The sequence below is a fragment of the Hippopotamus amphibius genome, chromosome 3 (genome assembly GCF_030028045.1).
Source record: "Hippopotamus amphibius kiboko isolate mHipAmp2 chromosome 3, mHipAmp2.hap2, whole genome shotgun sequence".
NCBI classification, from domain to species: Eukaryota; Metazoa; Chordata; class Mammalia; order Artiodactyla; family Hippopotamidae; genus Hippopotamus; species Hippopotamus amphibius.
In genome coordinates, this window is record NC_080188.1 from 163142752 (window position 1) to 163161554 (window position 18803).

At 38.6% G+C, this 18803-nt stretch overlaps 1 protein-coding gene across 3 annotated transcripts in view; it reads left to right on the forward strand.

Annotated features, from left to right (window-relative positions):
• The window catches only part of CENPF (centromere protein F), a 60051-nt gene that overhangs the window by 16235 nt on the left and 25013 nt on the right, over positions 1-18803 (forward strand). For 2 of the 3 annotated variants that reach the window (XM_057728869.1, XM_057728870.1), the window contains 4 exons: positions 7887-8012; positions 8944-9072; positions 12302-12424; positions 18257-18392. In XM_057728869.1, the coding sequence (XP_057584852.1) occupies positions 7887-8012; positions 8944-9072; positions 12302-12424; positions 18257-18392 (514 nt within the window). Of the gene's footprint in view, positions 1-7886; positions 8013-8943; positions 9073-12301; positions 12425-18256; positions 18393-18803 lie in introns of those variants that run through there. The other variant, XM_057728871.1, reaches the window with a different exon arrangement.

Consider the following 18803-nt stretch of genomic DNA (forward strand, 5'->3'; position numbering starts at 1 on the left):
ACCAAGGGACTTGGGCAAGTCACTGATCTCTTTTACATCTCAGAGGGTAGTGAAGAATAAAGATTATGTATATACAGCTCCTGGCAGGTGCCTGATATATATAGAAGAGGCACTTGAAGTCATGGAGGTTTAGAACATATGATAGAATTGACTTGATCTACTCACAGGATCCAGTATGTACATTCCTGCTATTTAATGTTTTTTTAAATTATTAATTAATTAATTAATTTTATTGGCTGTGTTGGGCCTTTTTTGCTGTGCGCGGGCTTTCTTTTTAGTTGCAGTGAGTGGGGGCTACTCTTCGTTGTGGTGCGCAGGCTCCTCATTGCTGTGGCTTCCCTTGTTGCGGAGCACAGGCTCTAGGTGCGTGGGCTTCAGTAGTTGCAGCACATGGGCTCAATAGTTGTGGCTCACGGGTTTAGTTTCTCCGCGGCATGTGGGGTCTTCCTGGAGCAGGGATCAAACCCGTGTCCTCTGCATTGGCAGGCGGATTCTCAACCACTGCGCCACCTAGGAAGCCCCCTGCTATTTAATCTTAAGGCTCTAATTAAGGCCAAGCTTCATATGTTGCCTGTTATTTGAGGGTTTTGTTTTGTTTTGTTGTTGATGTTGCTTTTCCCCCAACTTACCTCTCTAGTCTTTTCTTCTTCTGTTTTTTTTCTATTATTCATTCATTCACTGACTCCTTTGACAAATATTTATTGACTGTCTGTTGTATGTCAGGCATGTTCTACATCTGGGGATGGAGCAGTGAGTAAATAGACAAGAAGCCCTGCTCTTGTGGAGCTTCATCCTAATGGGGGACATTAATGTAGATGTACCAGTCACATAGATAGTATGCTACATGGAGACAAGTGTAGAGAAAAATGAATTATCTTCTAGGACCAACTATGGTTATTTGGTGTTTCTTGTCTGGGCCAGTGTTTTGCTCACATTTGCCTTTCTTCTTGGCATACCCTCCTCTTGGAATACTCTTGACATGCTCCTCATCCCTTGAGCTCCTTCTCTCAACTCTTAGTGCAGTGAGATCTTTTCTCCTGGCTTCCATCCCTATTATGACTCTTTTATTGTCATTATTTATGTTCTAGCTCTTGTAGTTCCCACACTCGGCTAAGTGTCAGAATCACTGAGAACCTTATAAAATTAATCTTAGACTCATGTCTGAAGTGGGCCTATGGAATTTACCTTTAATAAACTCTCTAGGTAAAAACCACTGTAGTAAGTAGACCTATATCTTCTGTTTGCTTCCTGGGAACAGGTTCTTTCTGTCTTTTTTTTTTTTTTTTAATTAATCTTTTTTAAGATAATTATAGATTCACGTAGTTGTACAAAATGATAGCTTGTTAACATGATGGTTACAGTGATTGCTTTTCAGATATTTGAATATCTTGCATCCTTGGAATAGACCATACTTGGTCATGGTGTATAATTCATTTTATGTATTTCTGAATTTTATTTGCTAATAATTTGTTAAGGATTCTTATGTCTATATTTATGAGGGATGTTGGTCAGCTGTTTTCTCTATTTGTACTGTCTTTTTCTGGTATTTGTATCAGAGGTAATACTAGCTTCGTAGAATGAATTGGGAAGTGTTCCCTTCTCTTCTGATATTTTGAAGAGATTGTGTAGAATTGGTGTTATTTCATTTATACATTTGGTAGATTTCTCTGTGAAAGTATCTGGGCCTGGAGATTTCTTTTTTGGGAGTTTTAAAATTATACATTCAATTTTTAAAATAGTTACACAGCCACAGCTATTAAAATTGTTTATTTCACATTGGATGAGTTGGGTTAGTTTGTGATTTTAGAGGAAATTTCATCTAAATTGTCAAATTTATGTATGTGGAGTTCATAGTATTTCCCTATTCTTTTAACGTCTGTAGGTCAGGCTTATTCCCTGTTCATTTCTGATCTTTATATCTTTTCTCCTTGTCAGTATTGCTAGGAATTTGTCAGTTTTGTTGCTCTTTTGTTGATCTTACCAAAGAGTCAGCTCTTTAATTCATTGATTTTTTTCTCTGTTATTTCCTGTTTCCAATTTTATTGTTTTTGGTTTTTTGTTTGTTTGTTTGTTTGCTCTGTTAGTTCCTTCTGCTTGCTTTTGGTTTCTTTTGCTCTTTTTAATTTTTAAAAAATATTTATTTATTTGGCTGTGTCAAGGCTTAGTTGTAACATGGGGGATCTTTGTTGCAGCATGCAGGATCTTTCATTGTGGCGCATGGGCTTCTCTCTAGTTGTGGTGTGCAGGCTCAGTAGTTGCAGCACATGGGCTTAGTTGCCCCATAGCATTTGGGGTCTTAGTTCCCCAACCAGGGATTGAACCCGTGTCCCCTGTGTTGAAAGGCAGATTCTTAACCACTGGACCACCAGGAAAGTCCCTATTTTACTCTTCTTTTTCTAGGTTGTTGAGGTGGGCAGCTTAGCTTATTGACTTGAGAGTTTTCTTCTTTTCTAATACAGACATTTAATGCTATAAATTTCCCTCTCAGTACTGCTTTAACTGTGCCCTGCAAATTTTGATATATTGTATTTTAATTTTTATTCTTTAATATATTAAAAATTTTTTTTTCTTGAAGCTCTGGCTTATGGATTATTCAGAAACACCTTGTTTAGTTTCCAAGTGTTTGAGATTTTTCTCTTTTTGTTATTGAGTTCTAGTTTGATTCCATTGTGTTCAGAGAACATACTTTATGATTTCCATTCTTTTAAATTTGTTGGGGTTTGTTTTATGGCATAGGATATGGTCTATCTTGGTATATGTTTCATAGGTGCTTGGGAAAAAATGTATATTCTGTTGTTGGATGGAATGTTCTAAAAGTGTTATTAGCTCCTGTTGGTTAATATTTTTTGTTGAATTCTTTATATCTTTGATGATTTCCTGTCTAGTTGCTCTAGCAATTGTTGACAAAGTGATATTGAAGTCTCTCATAATTGTTGATTTGTCTATTTCTCCTTTTCAGTTCTATCAGTTTTTGCTTTAGTTATTTTGCAGTTCTGTAGTTTGGTCCATATACATTTAGGATTGCTATGTCTTCTTGATTGACTTATCATTATGTAATATTCCTCAATGTCTCTGGTAATTTTTTAATTCCAAAGTCTACTTTATCTGGTAGTAATATAGCCACTCCAGCTTTCCTTTGGTTAATGTTTCATAATGTATTTCTTTCTGTCTTTTTACTTTCAGCCTATCTGTACTATTAAGTTAAAAAATATGACCTAACTATAAACTACTGTGAGTTTTGTGTGAACAGCATATAGTTGGGTCGCACTTTTTAATCCACTCTTTTAAAACATGATTCCCTTTTAGAAACACTGTCTTTTAATTAGTGTATTTAGACCACTGATATTCAATGTAATTATTGATGTGTCATGGCTTAAGTCTTCCATCTTATTTTTTTTTATTTCTTTTACTTTTTATTTCTCTGTTTTCATTTTTCCTGCCTTCCTGTAGGTTACTTGAACTTTTGTTTTTGTTTGTTTTTTTAATTCATTTTTGGCTGCATCAGGTCTTAATTGCAGCATGTGGGATCTTTTGTTGTGGTGTTCGAGCTCTTTGTTGCAGTATGTGGGTGTCTCTCTAGTTGTGGGATGCAGGCTTCTCTCTAGTTGTGGTGTGAGGACTCAGTAATTGCAGCACATGGACTTAGTTGCCCCGTGGCATGTGGGATCCTAATTCCCTGACCAGGGATTGAACCTGCATCCCCTGCATTGGAAGATGAATTCTTAACCACTGGACCACCAGGGAAGTCCCTACTTGAACATTTTTTAGAATTCCATTTTGAATTATCGGTACTGTTTTTGAGTGTATTTCTTTGTAGAGCTTTTATAATGATTGTTCTACATAATGTACATATACATACAATGTATCACATTTTATTGGTGTTGTCATTTTATCATCTCTAATCAATTACCAAAAATTTACTTCTTTTTTTGTCTTTTTACCCTCCCCTATTTATAGTATAATTTTCTTAAGTGTTTTCTCTACATACATTTAGAACCACATAGGACAGTGTTATAATTTTTGCTTCACTTGTCAAACATAATTTAGAAAACTGAAGAAGAGAAGGAAAGCATATTATATATACGTTTATTGTTTCTTAACTTATTCTTCCTTCCTTCATGATTCCAAACATCCTTCTTTTATCATTTCCTTTCTGTTTAGAGAACATCTTTAACCATTCTTTTAGTGTAGCTACAAATCCTCTAAATTTTGTTTTAGATTTCCTCTTCATTCTTGGAAGATATTTCTGCAGGGTATAGGATTCTAGGTTAACAGTTTTTTTTCTTTCAGTACTATTATGTTTTTCCTTGGGCCCCAAAGTCTCATGTTAATCTGCTTTCTTCTCTCTTTTCAGAGCTTTCTTATGTTGTTGTTTTTTTTTAATTTATTTATTATTTTATTCATTTATTGGGTGTGTTGGGTCTTCATTGCTGCACACAGGCTTTCTCTGGTTGTGGAGAGCGGGGGCCACTCTTCATTGTGGTCCGTGGGCTCCTCATTGCTGTGGCTTCTCTTGTTGCAAAGCACAGGCTCTAGGTGTGTGGGCTTCAGTAGTTGAGGCACGTGGGCTCAGCTGTGGCTCACAGGCTCTAAAGCGCAGGCTCGATAGCTGTGGCACACAGGCTTAGTTGCTCTGCGGCATGTGGGATCTCCTGGAGCAGGGATCGAACCCGTGTCCCCTGCATTGGCAGGCGGATTCTTAACCACTGTGCCACCCAGGAAGCCCTTATGTTTGTTTTAATATAACGTGCAGGGGTTTGGATTGTTCTTGGTGGGAGGTATAGGGAAATGTTCATCTCTTCCATCTTTCTGGAAGTGGTAGTCCAGGTTCATTTTAGAATTCTTCTAGTGCAGTGCTTTGTGCAGAGAAATTCTTGATAACTATGGGTTAGATGTATGAAGGAACATGACCTCCCTTGATCCATATATTTATTCTCTTTGTGCAGTCTGGGTTTGTAATTTGGTTTTCTAAGTTAGAAAGACTTGGATTTGAGCCCTGGCTCTACTGCATCCCCTGTTTTGTTGCTTTGGAGCTATTTAATTAACTTCTGAACTTCAGTGTCCTAATCAATAAAATGGTGTTAATAATAATGCCTGTGTCATAGGACTGCTATAAAGATTGCGATAATTTTTATAGAGGCTTTAGCGTTTAGTGCCTGGCACACAGTGAACTTAATACTTATTATATCGAGTTCCTTGTTAATTAAGCTCATTTTCGGTTGCATTTCTGCCAAGTTAGGCCTTCTCACAAATGAGAATTATCCTTTTACATTTTGTCTTGTTGGTTTTGGTGTGACAAGATCACCAAATCCTTCTACTGTCTAGCATATTTGATGAGGTCTCTTCTTACCAGATCGTGAATTAAAAATTTTGACTAGGACAGTGCTGAGAACATAGCTCTGGCTTTCTCTCTATTGGAGACTTCCCTCCAGGTTCTTAAGACTCATTTGTTCAGTCCTTTCTGGATTCAATTTTTTTTCCCGTAAACTATGAACCCACCTAACTGAAAATTCAGTCCACCTTTCTCCATATTGTCTCTACAGATAATATGGCCTTGTCCAATATGTTGCTGAAATCAAATTATGCTTTGTTTATGCTATTTCCTGATCTACCATTAGAATTACCTACTAAAGAAAATGAAGCTAATTTAGCCAAAATCAATACCATGTGCTTTAGTGAACTATGCTATTTCTAGTATGCTTCTTTTCCAAGTGCTTACAAACTGTGTGGGATGCAAGGTTTGAACTCATGTAGAAACAGAGCATTGGGGCTGGCAGCAAAGCTGGACTTCAGCACCCATATTTTACAGCTAAAAACTCAAGCCCAGAGCCCTGAGTCTCCAGGGTCACATGCTTCACATTTTTAAAGGACTTGAGCTCTGGACCCCTTTTTAGAGTATTATGGAGCATTCATGACACCTAGTGGCCAGATACTTGCACACAGATTGTGCATCATAAATATCAGCATTAAAAAAAACCCTAAATAAAATATAAATTACTCCTAAAGGCTCTTTTTTAATCTACTGTTTGTAATAAAAAAGAATTGTTGATTCAGAGAGCCTGTAGTGGAATACGTTGCAGTTTGAGGGAGTGCCAGCAGAGGGTGCCAAGGGTTCATTCATCTACTCTGCCATGCATGGTTTTTTTCCTCCCCTCCTGAGAATTGTCAAAATTTTAGACCATCATTTAGGCAATGATTTTTGTCTGAATTGTTTACTGCTATATCCCCAGTGACTAGCATGGTGGTTGACATATAATAGGTGCCCAATAAATATTTGTTGAGTTCATATTTATTATTATATTTCTTTCATACTTTTCCTTAGGGATTTAAAAATTGAAGAACAATAAGGATAATGACAAAGGTGTCTTAATGTTCAAAGCAGTGGATTAATTTGAACTATTGGCTCAATGTTTTACTTTTTGAATTTGGTATTTTTAAAGTTCTGATATTTGCAAAATCAGATCAGCTTTATCTTTTCATCTTTGGTTAGTTAATAATTGGTGTCTGGTCTTCCGGGAAAGTCTTACATGTTTCCTTTTCCTCTGAGTTCTCTGTTAAATTTCTAATAGTTCTAAATGGGACTGTGAGTCTCAGAGAAATACATAAGTGGAGAGATTTGCCAAGTTGGGGCATATTTCTTTTGGAATAGGAATTTTCCTCCACCAATGTGAATTGTTCTTATTCTTCCCTGGGAAGTTAGCGTTGTTTTGTAGGGCGGTTCAAGGATTTGAACACCACAGGGAAGCATCAGAGGAATGGGTTTTAACATCTGAAGATTTAATTTTAGAAGAGCATCCTAAATTTTGATGCAGTTCATGTTTTAAGAATTATTTTAAATATAACTGGCTATACATAAAAAAGAATGAAATAATGCCATTTGCAGCAACATGGTTGGACCTAGAGATTATCATCCTAAGTGAAGTAAGTCAGACAAAGACAGATATCACATATCACTTGTATATGGAGGCTAAAAAATGATACAAATGAACCTATTTACAAAACAGAAACGGACTCACAGACAGAAAACAAATTTATGGTTATTAAAGGGAAAAGTGGGAGGAGGGATAAATTGGGAATTTGGGATTAATAGATATACACCACTATATATAAAATAGGTAAACAATATGGACCCACTGTAAGGCAGGGAACTGTATTCAATAGCTTGTAATAAACCTATAATGAAAAAGAATCTGAAAAGGAATATATGTGTGTGTTACTGAATCACTTTGCTTGTACACCTGAAGCTAACACAATATTGTAAATCAGCTATACTTCAGTTAAAAAAAAGATAACCAGCTATGTAAAAAGGGAAATACATGTTCTTTGTGTTGCCTGTGGCAGCTTGGTTAAAAACCCACTGTGATATTCTTTGGTGTGCTGTGAACCTTCTAGACATTTAAACTGGCATAGTGGGAGCATTGTGGAAAGATACATATTAATATTTAGAATTTCACACGAAATCTACTGTGCTTTAAACAGACGATCAGATGAGGATAAATGGGTATTTATAGCCTCAAAATTACGCAGGTCAGCATCACTGCATTTTAATGTCTCATTTCCATGCAACAAAATGTTAAGTGAATCATTATTTAGACACACTGATTTCTTTTTTCATGGCACAAGTTATGAAGGTCTTATTTAAATGGTTAAATGTTTTACATCCTTGCTAATACTTCCCAAATATAAATTTTATGTGTGCTCAAATAATTGTAGTGGTTTTAGTATTTGGCTAATTGTTTTAAACCCAACTTTTTATGAAATAAAAATGTTGAAACACAATGTTAAACTTGAACAAGATCATGGGACTCATTTTTCTAAAATTCAAAATGTTTGCTTCTTTCCAAGATTGATTTTGTTTTGTATTGAACACCTTAATTTGTTGTTAGTGTACTGCTTTGGAACAAAAACTGAAAAAACTGACTGAAGATTTGAGTTGTCAGCGTCAAAATGCAGAAAGTGCCAAACGTTCTCTGGAACAGAAAATCAAGGAAAAAGAAAAAGAGTTCCAAGAGGTAAGGTGAATGGATTCATGAGGAGTTTGTCCAGAAGGCTCTTGTGGGCATTTCCTAGTTTGATCTTTTGAAAAGAGGAGTGTCTGTCATCATTCGGAATGTTCCACTAGAGGGAAAATGTTTTTGCTGAAAAGGTCACTTTATTTTCCTTCACACTTTTCCATCTTTTAGTTTTTGATTGGAGAAGGGACTTAGAATGTTCTTTTTTATCCATATTTTCTCATTTTTTGGAAATTTGATATCAAGTAGAAAAGGACTGTATTTCTTATTTCAAACACTGTGTTGTAAAGGAAATTGCATTACATTCTCCAGCTGTTTTTAAAGCCTGTGAGTTGGCAAATATCAATACATTAGAAAGGTAATTGATGTAGAGGGGGAAAGAATTTGGCAGACAAATTAGGGCTGAAGATGCCCTTGCATAAGGCTTCTATCAGTTTCAGGTGAGTTAGCCTGTAAGTGGGTCTATAGTCTTTCAATGAGAGTGATTGGTCTCCCTGTGTGGTTATCAAAATTAATTGGTGGATCTACTTCCTGTCATTCTCAATGGTCAGTGGCCTATGGTATTTGACGTTTTAAACTCGATTTTCGAGAGTGTTGATTTCTCAGCCGAGTTGCAACTGGCTGTGGCTCAGCCCTACTCTTTTGCCCCTGGATACTTCAGAACAGAGGTGATTCATTCAGGATGGGGATGAGGCAGGAAGAGGCCATCTGCCATGTGTTCTCCTGGTGGACTCTTTCCTCTTCCGCTCAAAGGCTGGGATCTCATGCCCGGGACCCCCGCTAAGGCTATTGATCGTTCAGTAGATGCAGACTGGATCCCATTGTCTCCTGTTCTTTCGGAAGAGCAGTGCCTGGAGGATGTCTGGGTCTCGCCCTGGGATCTCCCTTGTTAACCAGCATCACTTTGATGCATTTGTCTTTTGTTTTTTAGGAGCTCTCCCGTCAACAGCGTTCCTTTCAAACGCTGGACCAAGAGTGCACTCAGATGAAAGCCAAGCTCACCCAGGAGCTACAGCAAGCCAAGAACACACACAACATCCTCCAGGCTGAACTGGATAAAGTAGGGTGCTAACTTACTTCTCCCTGCTCCATAACCTCCCTGCCGCTTTTTTAAATACATATCATTTCTGTACATCAGCAGACATACGATACCTTTAAAGGGAAGAATTGCTCTGTCCTCACTTTCCTTACTTATCAAAGTGGATAGCAAACTGAACCTTTCTGGGTCTGGGTTTTCTCATTTAGAGAAGGAGAACAGTGAGTGAGGTTCTCAGATCTGAAGGTCTGTGGGCATCTCTGATATTCCGGTGGTTCTTGGTCAGGCCACCAGGTGGGAGCTCTCCCAAGTATTTATGCTCCCAAATAGTCAAAGCCCCGAAAATTATAATTCACTTATTTAACACTCACTGAACAAATGGTCTCGGGTTTTGTGGCTTTCCGTATCATCCATGTGATGATGACACCATATTTATATCTCCAGCCTGGATGTCAGGTCTAAACTTCAGACGTGCGGGTGTGCATCCGATACTTCCACTCGCATGTCTAATAGGCATCTCACACTTCAACATGTGATTAATGGAACTCCACCTTTTTTCAAACTTGTTGTTTGCTTAGTCTTCCCTGTCCCAGTAAATAGCAATTCCATTCTTCACATTGCTCAAGCTAAAACCTCCATGTCATCTTCAACTCCTCTGTTCCTCTCACACCTCAAAGTAATCCACTGAAACTCTGCTGGCTCTACCTTTATTTATGCACGCACACACATACACACATGTGTGCATGTGTGTGTGTTTGTGTATATCTGTGCATATGTATATTTGCATGCATGTGTATGTGTGTGTTACATGAATAGTATAAGCTTTTTTGTGTTAGAACACAAAATCTCTATAGAACAAATGTACAACAGTAAATTACGATAAAGCATGCCTCTCTTGTGACCATTATCTATGTCAGAGGTTAGAATCTTGTCGGCCACCCCAGAAACCCTTCATGTGCCACATACCTCTCTGCTAAGAATAAACCTGACTTCTCTGTCTGTCTTTATGTTTTATATTGAATCTGACTGCTTTCACCATCTCCAGCGCTGTGTGTGGTCTAAAGCACAACATCTCTCACCTGGGTTTCTATATTAGCATCCTAACTGATCTCCCTGCTTCCACCCTTCCTCCTCACAGTGTGTTTTCAATCAGCAGCCAGAGTGAGTCTTTTCAAGTGTAGGTCAGATCATGTCACTCCTCTGCTCAAAACTCTGCAGTCACCCCTGGTCTCTCAGAGTAAGAGTCAGGTCCTTCCAAAGGTCTACAGGAGCCTAGGTGGCCTTCCCACCACCTCACCCACTGACCCCATCTCCCACTCTCCCCTTGCTCACCATCCTGTCCACATGGCCTCCTTGCCACGGGGGGACACACCGAGCACATGGTAGCTTTGGGCTTTGCTCTTGGGCAGTGGGGTTGGGGTGGGGGGGTGTTCCATCCCCAGATAGAACTGTAGGGTGTGCACCTTCACTTTCTCAAGCCTTCTGTTCCACTGTCACCTTATCAATGATATCTTCCTGTGGTCACTACATAGACTCCTGCCCTCAAGTACTTTGTTTCTTTACCTTGCTTTATTTTTCTCCATACGGTTTATCACCTGACATACAATACAGTTATTTGTTTATTTTTATATTGTCTTCCTTCTATCACTCAGATCTTTCTGTGGGGACAGGGCCTCCTCTGTTTAGTTTCCTGCTCTATCTGCAATGCAGAAACACTCAATATCCAGAGATTTAAACCGGAAGAAGCAGGAATACGGTGATTCATCCTTTCCATCTTAGTTCCTGGACCAGTGATTGAATCCAGGTCCATGGCAATGAAAGGGCAGAGTCCTAACCACTGGACCACCAAGGAATTCCCAAGTCATTCTTTTCTTGACTTCACCCATTTTCCCTGAGAGGGTGACACATTTGAGTTTTACACTGAATATGTCAGGTATTCACCTGTTGTCAGAGTTATACTTATTTTCTTAGTGTTTATTTCTTTATTTTCTAAAAGTGAGGAATTTACCAATTAGTTTGTTTCTTATTTTAAGAAAATTACAGGTTAACTCTCTAATCCAAGATATAGCAGAGTAAGACACGTTGACCTTTTTTAGTAGAGAAGCCGAGGATGGGGAAAGCAGCTGAGACGTGGGGAGCTAATGTTTACTGACGTTTCTCATGTATGAGGGGTTATCTGAAGTTCTTATAAGAGTCATTCCTTTATCTATCCATCTGTCCAAGTTTGGAAAAAAGAAAGAAGATCCTCTTGTGCTAGGATAAATTATTTTGAACTATTTATTGGATGTCCTCCAAGACTTTAAAAATATACATTTCAAATGTATAATTTTTTTGTTTTGTTTTAATTTTTGTTTAAAAGGAAACATTCTGTTGGTAGTGTCTGAGCTCTGTTTTCATTGGATGTTTTGTAGTTCATTTAGTCATTCCCCTACTGATGGATATTTAGGCTCATGTACCACTGTTGGTAGTATCGTTGGGCAGGTAAGGGTGTGTGTTGCTGATATTTCTGTAGGACAGCTTCCTACATGTGACACTGATGGCCTAGAGGGCATATGTGTTCTCATGTGTGATAGGTACTTCCAAATTGCCCTCCAGAAAAGTCATAGCAGTTCACCTGACACCAAGGGTAAGAGGTCTGTTTCCTTCCATCCTGCTAATAGGAGATAGTCCTGGTTTTAAAAATTTTGCCAACTAAGGAGTGAAAAATGTTATCATTGTTTTGATTCATACTTTCTTGTTTACCACTGAGGTTATTTCTTTCAGAAGGTGATTTGCCATTTGTATCTTTTGTTTAAAATTTCTGTTTCTGTCCTTTTTAAAATGGGCTTGCCTTTTTGTACATTGAATCATAGATGTACTTTATGTGTTGTATTTTGGAAATATTTTTATTGTTATATTCATTGCAAATGTATTCTCCCAGCTTGTCTTTATTGTTTCTTATCTCATTTGCCAAAAAAATTTTAGTTGTTTATTACTATTTAGTCGTTTTACTTTTTGTGGTTAATTTTTTTCCTTGTGGCTTCCTCCCCAAACCCAGCCTTTTTCATCAACATACGCTGTTGCCAAGCAATGTCATGGGTTGACAATCATGTTCAACTTCTAGGGCCATATTAAGCTGTGACATATAGTGCGTATCAACCAAAATACATGGCATCAAGTCTTATATTCCATGACCTTTTTATTATTTAAGAATAAGTAGTTATTTAAAAAGTAAAGAAAATAAAAATGAAGCTTTGCCTTGTTTTCTCTGTAGGTTACATCTGTAAAGCACCAGCTAGAAAAAAAATTGGAAGAGTTTAAGCAAAAGTTCAGCAGAACTGAACAGGCCTTACAGGAGAGTCAGACCAAGGAAAATGAGCTGAGGAGAAGCAGCGAGGTAAGTGAGGAGTAGAGAAGAGTATTTGTCAACTTCTGTACAGAAGGAAGTGGGAGGGTTAAAGAATTTCTACACCAATTTCCAGTAGTTTATTATGATGACTTTTTTTTTTTAATTTGCCAGAAGTATATATTATAAAATGTTTTGTATATAATCTCTGACATAGAACATATGTTTTTTTTTCACTTTCTATTCTGATATAACTTACTAATATGCATCTAGCAATTATAGGAAAGCATGACATATTAATACCATGTACTGCTCTTTTTTTTTTTTTTAAGATTGATTTAGACCACCTCTGAGGTGGAAAGATGGAAGAAAGCAAGGGATTTTGTAAATGGAAAGAAACAAAATTGGTGATGGGTGGTATAATTTAAATCCCTTTTCCAAGGGTTAGCTTTTGAGTCATCAGATATTAAAAACCTTGTGCAAAGTGATAGACTTAAATAAAATTTTCTTGACAGGTAAAGAGTTTCTAGATTTAATATTGTTATAAAAGCATCAAGTAATTGTAAATTGTATTACTGTGGCTTCAACAGTCAACACTAACCTTCATATTTAGTGTATGCAGGCATGGGTGACTGTGTCTTTGTTGGCTTTTTTTTTTTCTGGCCACACTGCATGGCATGTGGGACCTTAGTTCCCCCACCAGGGATCGAACCCGCACTCCCTCGCAGTGGAATTGCGGCATCTTAACCACTGAACCGCCAGGGAAGTCCCATGATAGTGTCTTTGGAGAGTCATGGTAGTGATACAAAATGGTGGGTGAGGTTTCCCAATGGCGCGGATAGAAGGAGTACCCTGATGTTGCTTCTACTGATAGGATTTTATCTGTACTTACTTTAATTTGCTTTTCTCTGAATGTATTTAGTTGCTTGGAGTTTATTTTAAAGGGCTTAATTAAGAACCATTTAGAAACAGTTAATAGACTGAAACAATTTGAATAGAGCCATAAATCAGCATTGTAATTTTATGAAGAAGCACAGCAGAACACAAATTTCTTCTCCATCGAATGTCACAGGAATTTTTTCCACTAATCTTTTAAATATTTTTGCAGTTACTTTTTAGATTGTAAAGATTTTTATTTTTTTAAAGTTCTCTGTAAAGAACAGTGATTTATCCAGGTGGTGCAAGTCTAAATGTATTTATCCACTCAGCTTCCAAGAGTGTATCATGGTTATAAAATCAGAACATCTGTCAGTAGCAAAGAGGAGGTTGTTAAAGCAGCTATAGCCTCAGAGGGGTAATACCGCCAGAGAGAGGAGGCCACAGCCCCAGCAACCCGAGTGGAAGAAAACTTCATATCAGATGATGGTTTTATCAGCAAATGTTTTTAAATGGAAGCGTTTGTTTCAGCAAAACAAATGTTTGCCTTTTGGACAGTGGGGACCAACCAACAGATGCTTCTGCTAACATTTCCACAGGCAGACTGGCACCGAACTCTTTCCTCTGTGATCTTCCCTTTCAGCCAGGAGCTCTCCCGTGACTCCACTGGCTGCCTGGTGGAAACATTTTGTAAAATCTATCGTCTGGTTAAGAGGGTCCAAACACTTTTCAAACGGTTTGCTTGGCCAAAGCTCCATAGTGGGCTGGACATTTCTTGCAGGTGTTGCTAAAGACTCATGCATCCCTGCAGGGTCTGGTTTGTCAGTTGTGGAGCTGTCCACCATGAACTCTAGCTAAATGCCGGTCATATTGCACTTAATATTTCATTGATTTCTGTGTCCAGTGAGGGCAGTCATTCGAGGTGCCTAGTGCAGGGCCAGGGAATTCACTTAGTATTTGTCTTTAATGTATGTTTGTGTGTGTGTGCCTTCTTTTGAGGATGATATCAAGAATTCAAAGGGTTTAGCTGGCTCTTGCATTTTGAATTAGGATTGGAGTCAGAAAAGCAGTTTACCCAATTAGACCGGTGGTATAACTTCGTGATAAAGTTTTGGTGGCTTTAGAGTGAGTGAGATCTGAAATTGCATTACTTTTCTGCCACCTACCTGCTGTGTGACCTTGGGACAATGATTACCTTTTCTGAGGCTGACTTTCCTCATCTGCATACGGGGACTAATAATAACCCTCCCTTTTCAGAGCTGTATTAATGATTAAATTAAACATGGTATGTTAAATGCTTAGACCGGTGCCCAGCACCCTACAGTGTTCACAACTGTTACAACCTTTTGTAACAAAACAAAACAACTGTTTGCTGTCACCCATAGGCACAGAAAGTGATGAGCACGGGAAAGAGCACTTGAGGTTTTTCACATTTAAAATTATAGCCGATTCTAGTCTATCGCTCTGGGTATCTTTCTGTATCTAATTATAAGTAAGCACAAACAAGTTTAGCACGCTTATAGGTTTTGGATGCCGAAATAATGTGACAGTTGTACTGAAATTTTCCTTGTCCGTGTTTTGCAAACTAATATGCTGCTCACAGTGAGAAATTATTGCTAGTGGTAACATGATTTCATGGCCCGATCAAGGGTAAAGTTAACGTTTAGTATCAGAGTGAATGCAGGGTTTAGATAAGCTGCCCATCCAGCACCCACTGCCAGCTCCATAGTACTGGGGTTAGGCAATCAGATGCCATCATGTGACAGCCACGATGCGGGGACGCTTGCGTGGGGACCTTCCCGAGTGTGGGGACCTGTATTACATGAGGTCCTTTAAGGGGCCTGGTCTGGCAGGCAAGAATGATGAGGCGGAAGGGGAAAAACACGTCCTTTGCACCCATCCCTGGTTCGCCGTATAGACTTCACCCCAGCAGGGGACATATTAAGCTTCATTCATGGATGGGATCACAAAATGCCACACAGTAACTGAAATTTGTTTTGTCTGGCCCTAGGAAATGATGCTTCCCTTGCTGCTCCTAAACCAAAGTTGATCTGGGTGGAATTGCTTGCTAAGCTCTAAGGCTGGCTTGTGGTTATAGGGAGTTTTGTTGTGTTTTTTCAGAATAGTGTCCAATTCTGCAAATCACATGAGGTCGCAAGAGCAGCCTAGGAGAACATATCCTTGTATGCTTAACTCATTGTGGGTAATGAGCTACCTAATCAAGTCTTAAGTGGCTGTAAGCCGTGCAGAAAACTGATTGCTGATGGATGGCAGCCTACAGCTCCATTTTCAGATGTTCATTTTCTAAATTCTGGCCTTTTAAAAGTCTTTGGTTGGCCATAGCCATAGTATGATAAGCCTGCTGGGTCCCAGGATTGGCTGAACACTTCTTCGTTTGAAACAAATATTTACAGAGCTAATGCCAGAAGAGAGAAAGACATGTTAATCTTTCCATTGAGCTTAGTATTCATTTAAATGTCTCCAGTTATAGACAGAGATGGATAGAGACAAACAGATACATAAACATAAGTTGCCCCCCTCCCTCCTGGGGTCCCTCCTTCCCTTTTCTTCTTTTCACCTTCCTTCCTCCTACTGGGATGCACCAGTACAAGCTTTGCATGCAGTGTCTTGTCAGCTTTCTTGTGATGCCTCTAGATGGGGATGCCATTTGATCTGATGATTTTTTTAGGATAAAAAATATAAGTTGCAAAATAAAAATGCTAAGTCAACTCAGATGGTGACATTCTGGTTACTCTCTTATGTTGAGCTCACTTAGCTGATCTTAGCATTGATCACACAGATCTAGCTGCTGTTAAATTTTAGGAGGAAACAATACTAATAATGCTCCACTACCTTTGTTAAAGTGTGTTAAGGTATTTTTCCTTTCACATCTGTGATCTCATTTGAGTCGTGATTATTCAGAGCCTGAAGAGCAAACAAGTGATTATAGATTCTCTAGTTGAATGATGCTTAAAGTCAATAACATCATTGCATTTCAGTGATCATTCATTCTTTGCAAAATTTCACAATGACTGGTACCAACGTCAGTCTTGAGATGAGTTAGAACAGGCTTTTAGTTCTGGTTGATCTCTTAATTTGATAGCTTGTCAGTTGAGCTCAGGGAAAGCAGTTAGGATCAGGATAAAGGAGACAGAAATATAACTACAACGGGCTCTGTCTTATTCTGATGATGAAATGAACATGTATACACGAACATAGCAGCTGCCAACAAGTTTTCAAGTACTTTCTACCAGCCAGATTCTCCCTCTTCTTGAATTTGGCTTTGCTACACTGGTACCCATCTGCTGGTAGTAACCAGACTGATAATTGAAGGCAGGCTTCCAGCACTGCATTGCCAGGGCCATCTGTTTTCTACAGTGCAGTAGGGTTTTGGAGGATAGGTCTTAATTGTTTCTTTAAGATTCAAAAATTTCCCCCTACTTCTCAGAGGGATATTTTTTAAGTGTGTGTGTGTGTGTGTGTGTGTGTGTGTGTGTGTGTGTTTTAAAGTTAGGCATATGAATTCCACCCCCCACCCCCACCGCCCTCCCAAGGATGGGAGTTGCTTGGTTCTGTCAGTTTGTAATGATATATGCCAATTCCCAGTGGCCCAGAGGGTCATATAATATAGGTTGAAATACTTATCAGCTGTTATATCATTGAAGGTTGAACAGCAGGTTGAGGAATGTGGATAGAGGATTTGTAATATTTATTATGCAAATTATGTGGTTAATAAGAAGCATTTTTATTTGGCATGCAAATATTGCTTTAAGACTCAGAAAAATAGACAGGTCTCCCCAGATAACAGAATGGGGCTGCGTGTGTGTCTCTGCTGCTCTATGGTACTGTCACTTAATCAGGTATCCAAAGGACCTGTTTTGACTGTGAAATCTCAGATTCCTCCATCTGGAATTAATTTTTCCATGCTCTAGGCCTCTGATTTCCCATAGCACACTTCACCTCTCCTGAGTATGTAGCGCATCCTGGTGTGTATTAAGTGATTGGTATCACATCTTTCCCCACTGGTGGGTACCTGTCCTGAGGGCAGAAACTCTGTCTTAATTGGTAGCTGCATCTTTCATAATGCCCATTCCAACATTGTACATTGCAGACTTTTAAGTGAGACTTTACTTTTATGTTGTCTTTGATAAGCACAACTTTTTAAATTTATTTTTACTTTATTTTTTATTTATTGGCTGCATTGGATCTTCTTTGATGCGTATGGGCTGTATTTGCGGAGAGCGGGGACTACTCTTCATTGCAGTGCATGGACTTATTGTGGTGGTTTCTCTTGCTGCGGAGCACAGGCTCTAGGTGCATAGGCTTCAGTAGTTGTGGCATGTGGGCTCAATAGTTGTGACTCACAGGCTCTAGAGCACAGGCTCAGTAGTTGTGGCCACGGGCTTAGTTGCTCTGTGGCAGGTGGGATCTTCCCAGACCAGGGCTTGAACCCGTGTCCACTGCATTGGTAGGTGGATTCTTAACCACAGCACCAGCAGGGAAGTCCACATTGTAGACTTTCTTAATAAACATTTATTAAAGGTAATTTTACTCATAAAGACATTCCTATAACAGTGAACCTTAAGATAGTTTTACAACAAAACCTCAAAATTTGTCACGTGAATTTTTTGGTTTGTTAGCACCTCAACACTTTGCAAAGATATATTTGATCATTCAGGTGTGATGGGAACTTGGAAGTGTTTTTGTCTTTGGGAAGCTTGTAAATAGCATTTTCCTTATGAGTGAACACTTTTAACAACCATAGGGACCGCCAGAAAGTTCAAAAAATAAATTTCTTGAAGTAAAAAGATTTTGTGCTTTTGACTTCTATTTATATAAAATCATTTTATTAAAGTAAAACTATCTAACTTTATTGCTCAAAGGGAAAGTGTGATTCCTCCCCTAGTGAGATACACACACGGTCCTGTTAGGGACGCTCACCAAGGCAGAAGTCTTAAGTTGCTTGAGCATCTGTTTGGATGATAACTAACTAAACCTGTGCTTTAGGAAATGACGAGGGAAAAGAGCCTCCTTAGCAGTCAGTCTGAGCAAAGGGCCAGAGAAGTCTGCCACCTGGAGGAAGAACTGAAGAAGGCCAAGCAGTGTTTGAGTCAGAGCCAGAATTTTGCAGAAGAAATGAGGGGTGAGTAAACGTAGTGTTTTAGAGTTCTTTCTCTAGGTGAATGTTCCCATGAGGGAGGATGGATGTCATTAGAAACTTCTTTGAATTTTTCCATATCTTCTTCTCCCAGAGAGATGCCTGCAGTTGATGTGGAAAAAGTTTTTGCTTTTCCACTTTTTAGTTTCTGGAGTGATAGTTGGACTTTTTTTTTTTTTTTTTTAAACACACTGAGTCCCCAAATGCCTGGTTTTGAGCACTTTGAAATCACAAGGGTAAATATTTTCCACACAAAAAGTGAATTGTCAGTGCTGTCTCTCACCCCAGAGGGCTATTTTGTGTCTCAAGTGTGTTTGTTAGTTACATCCAGACGGCTTATCTTCTCATGCATTTCCATTTCCCTTATAATGGAAAATCCTATATTAAATGCATGTT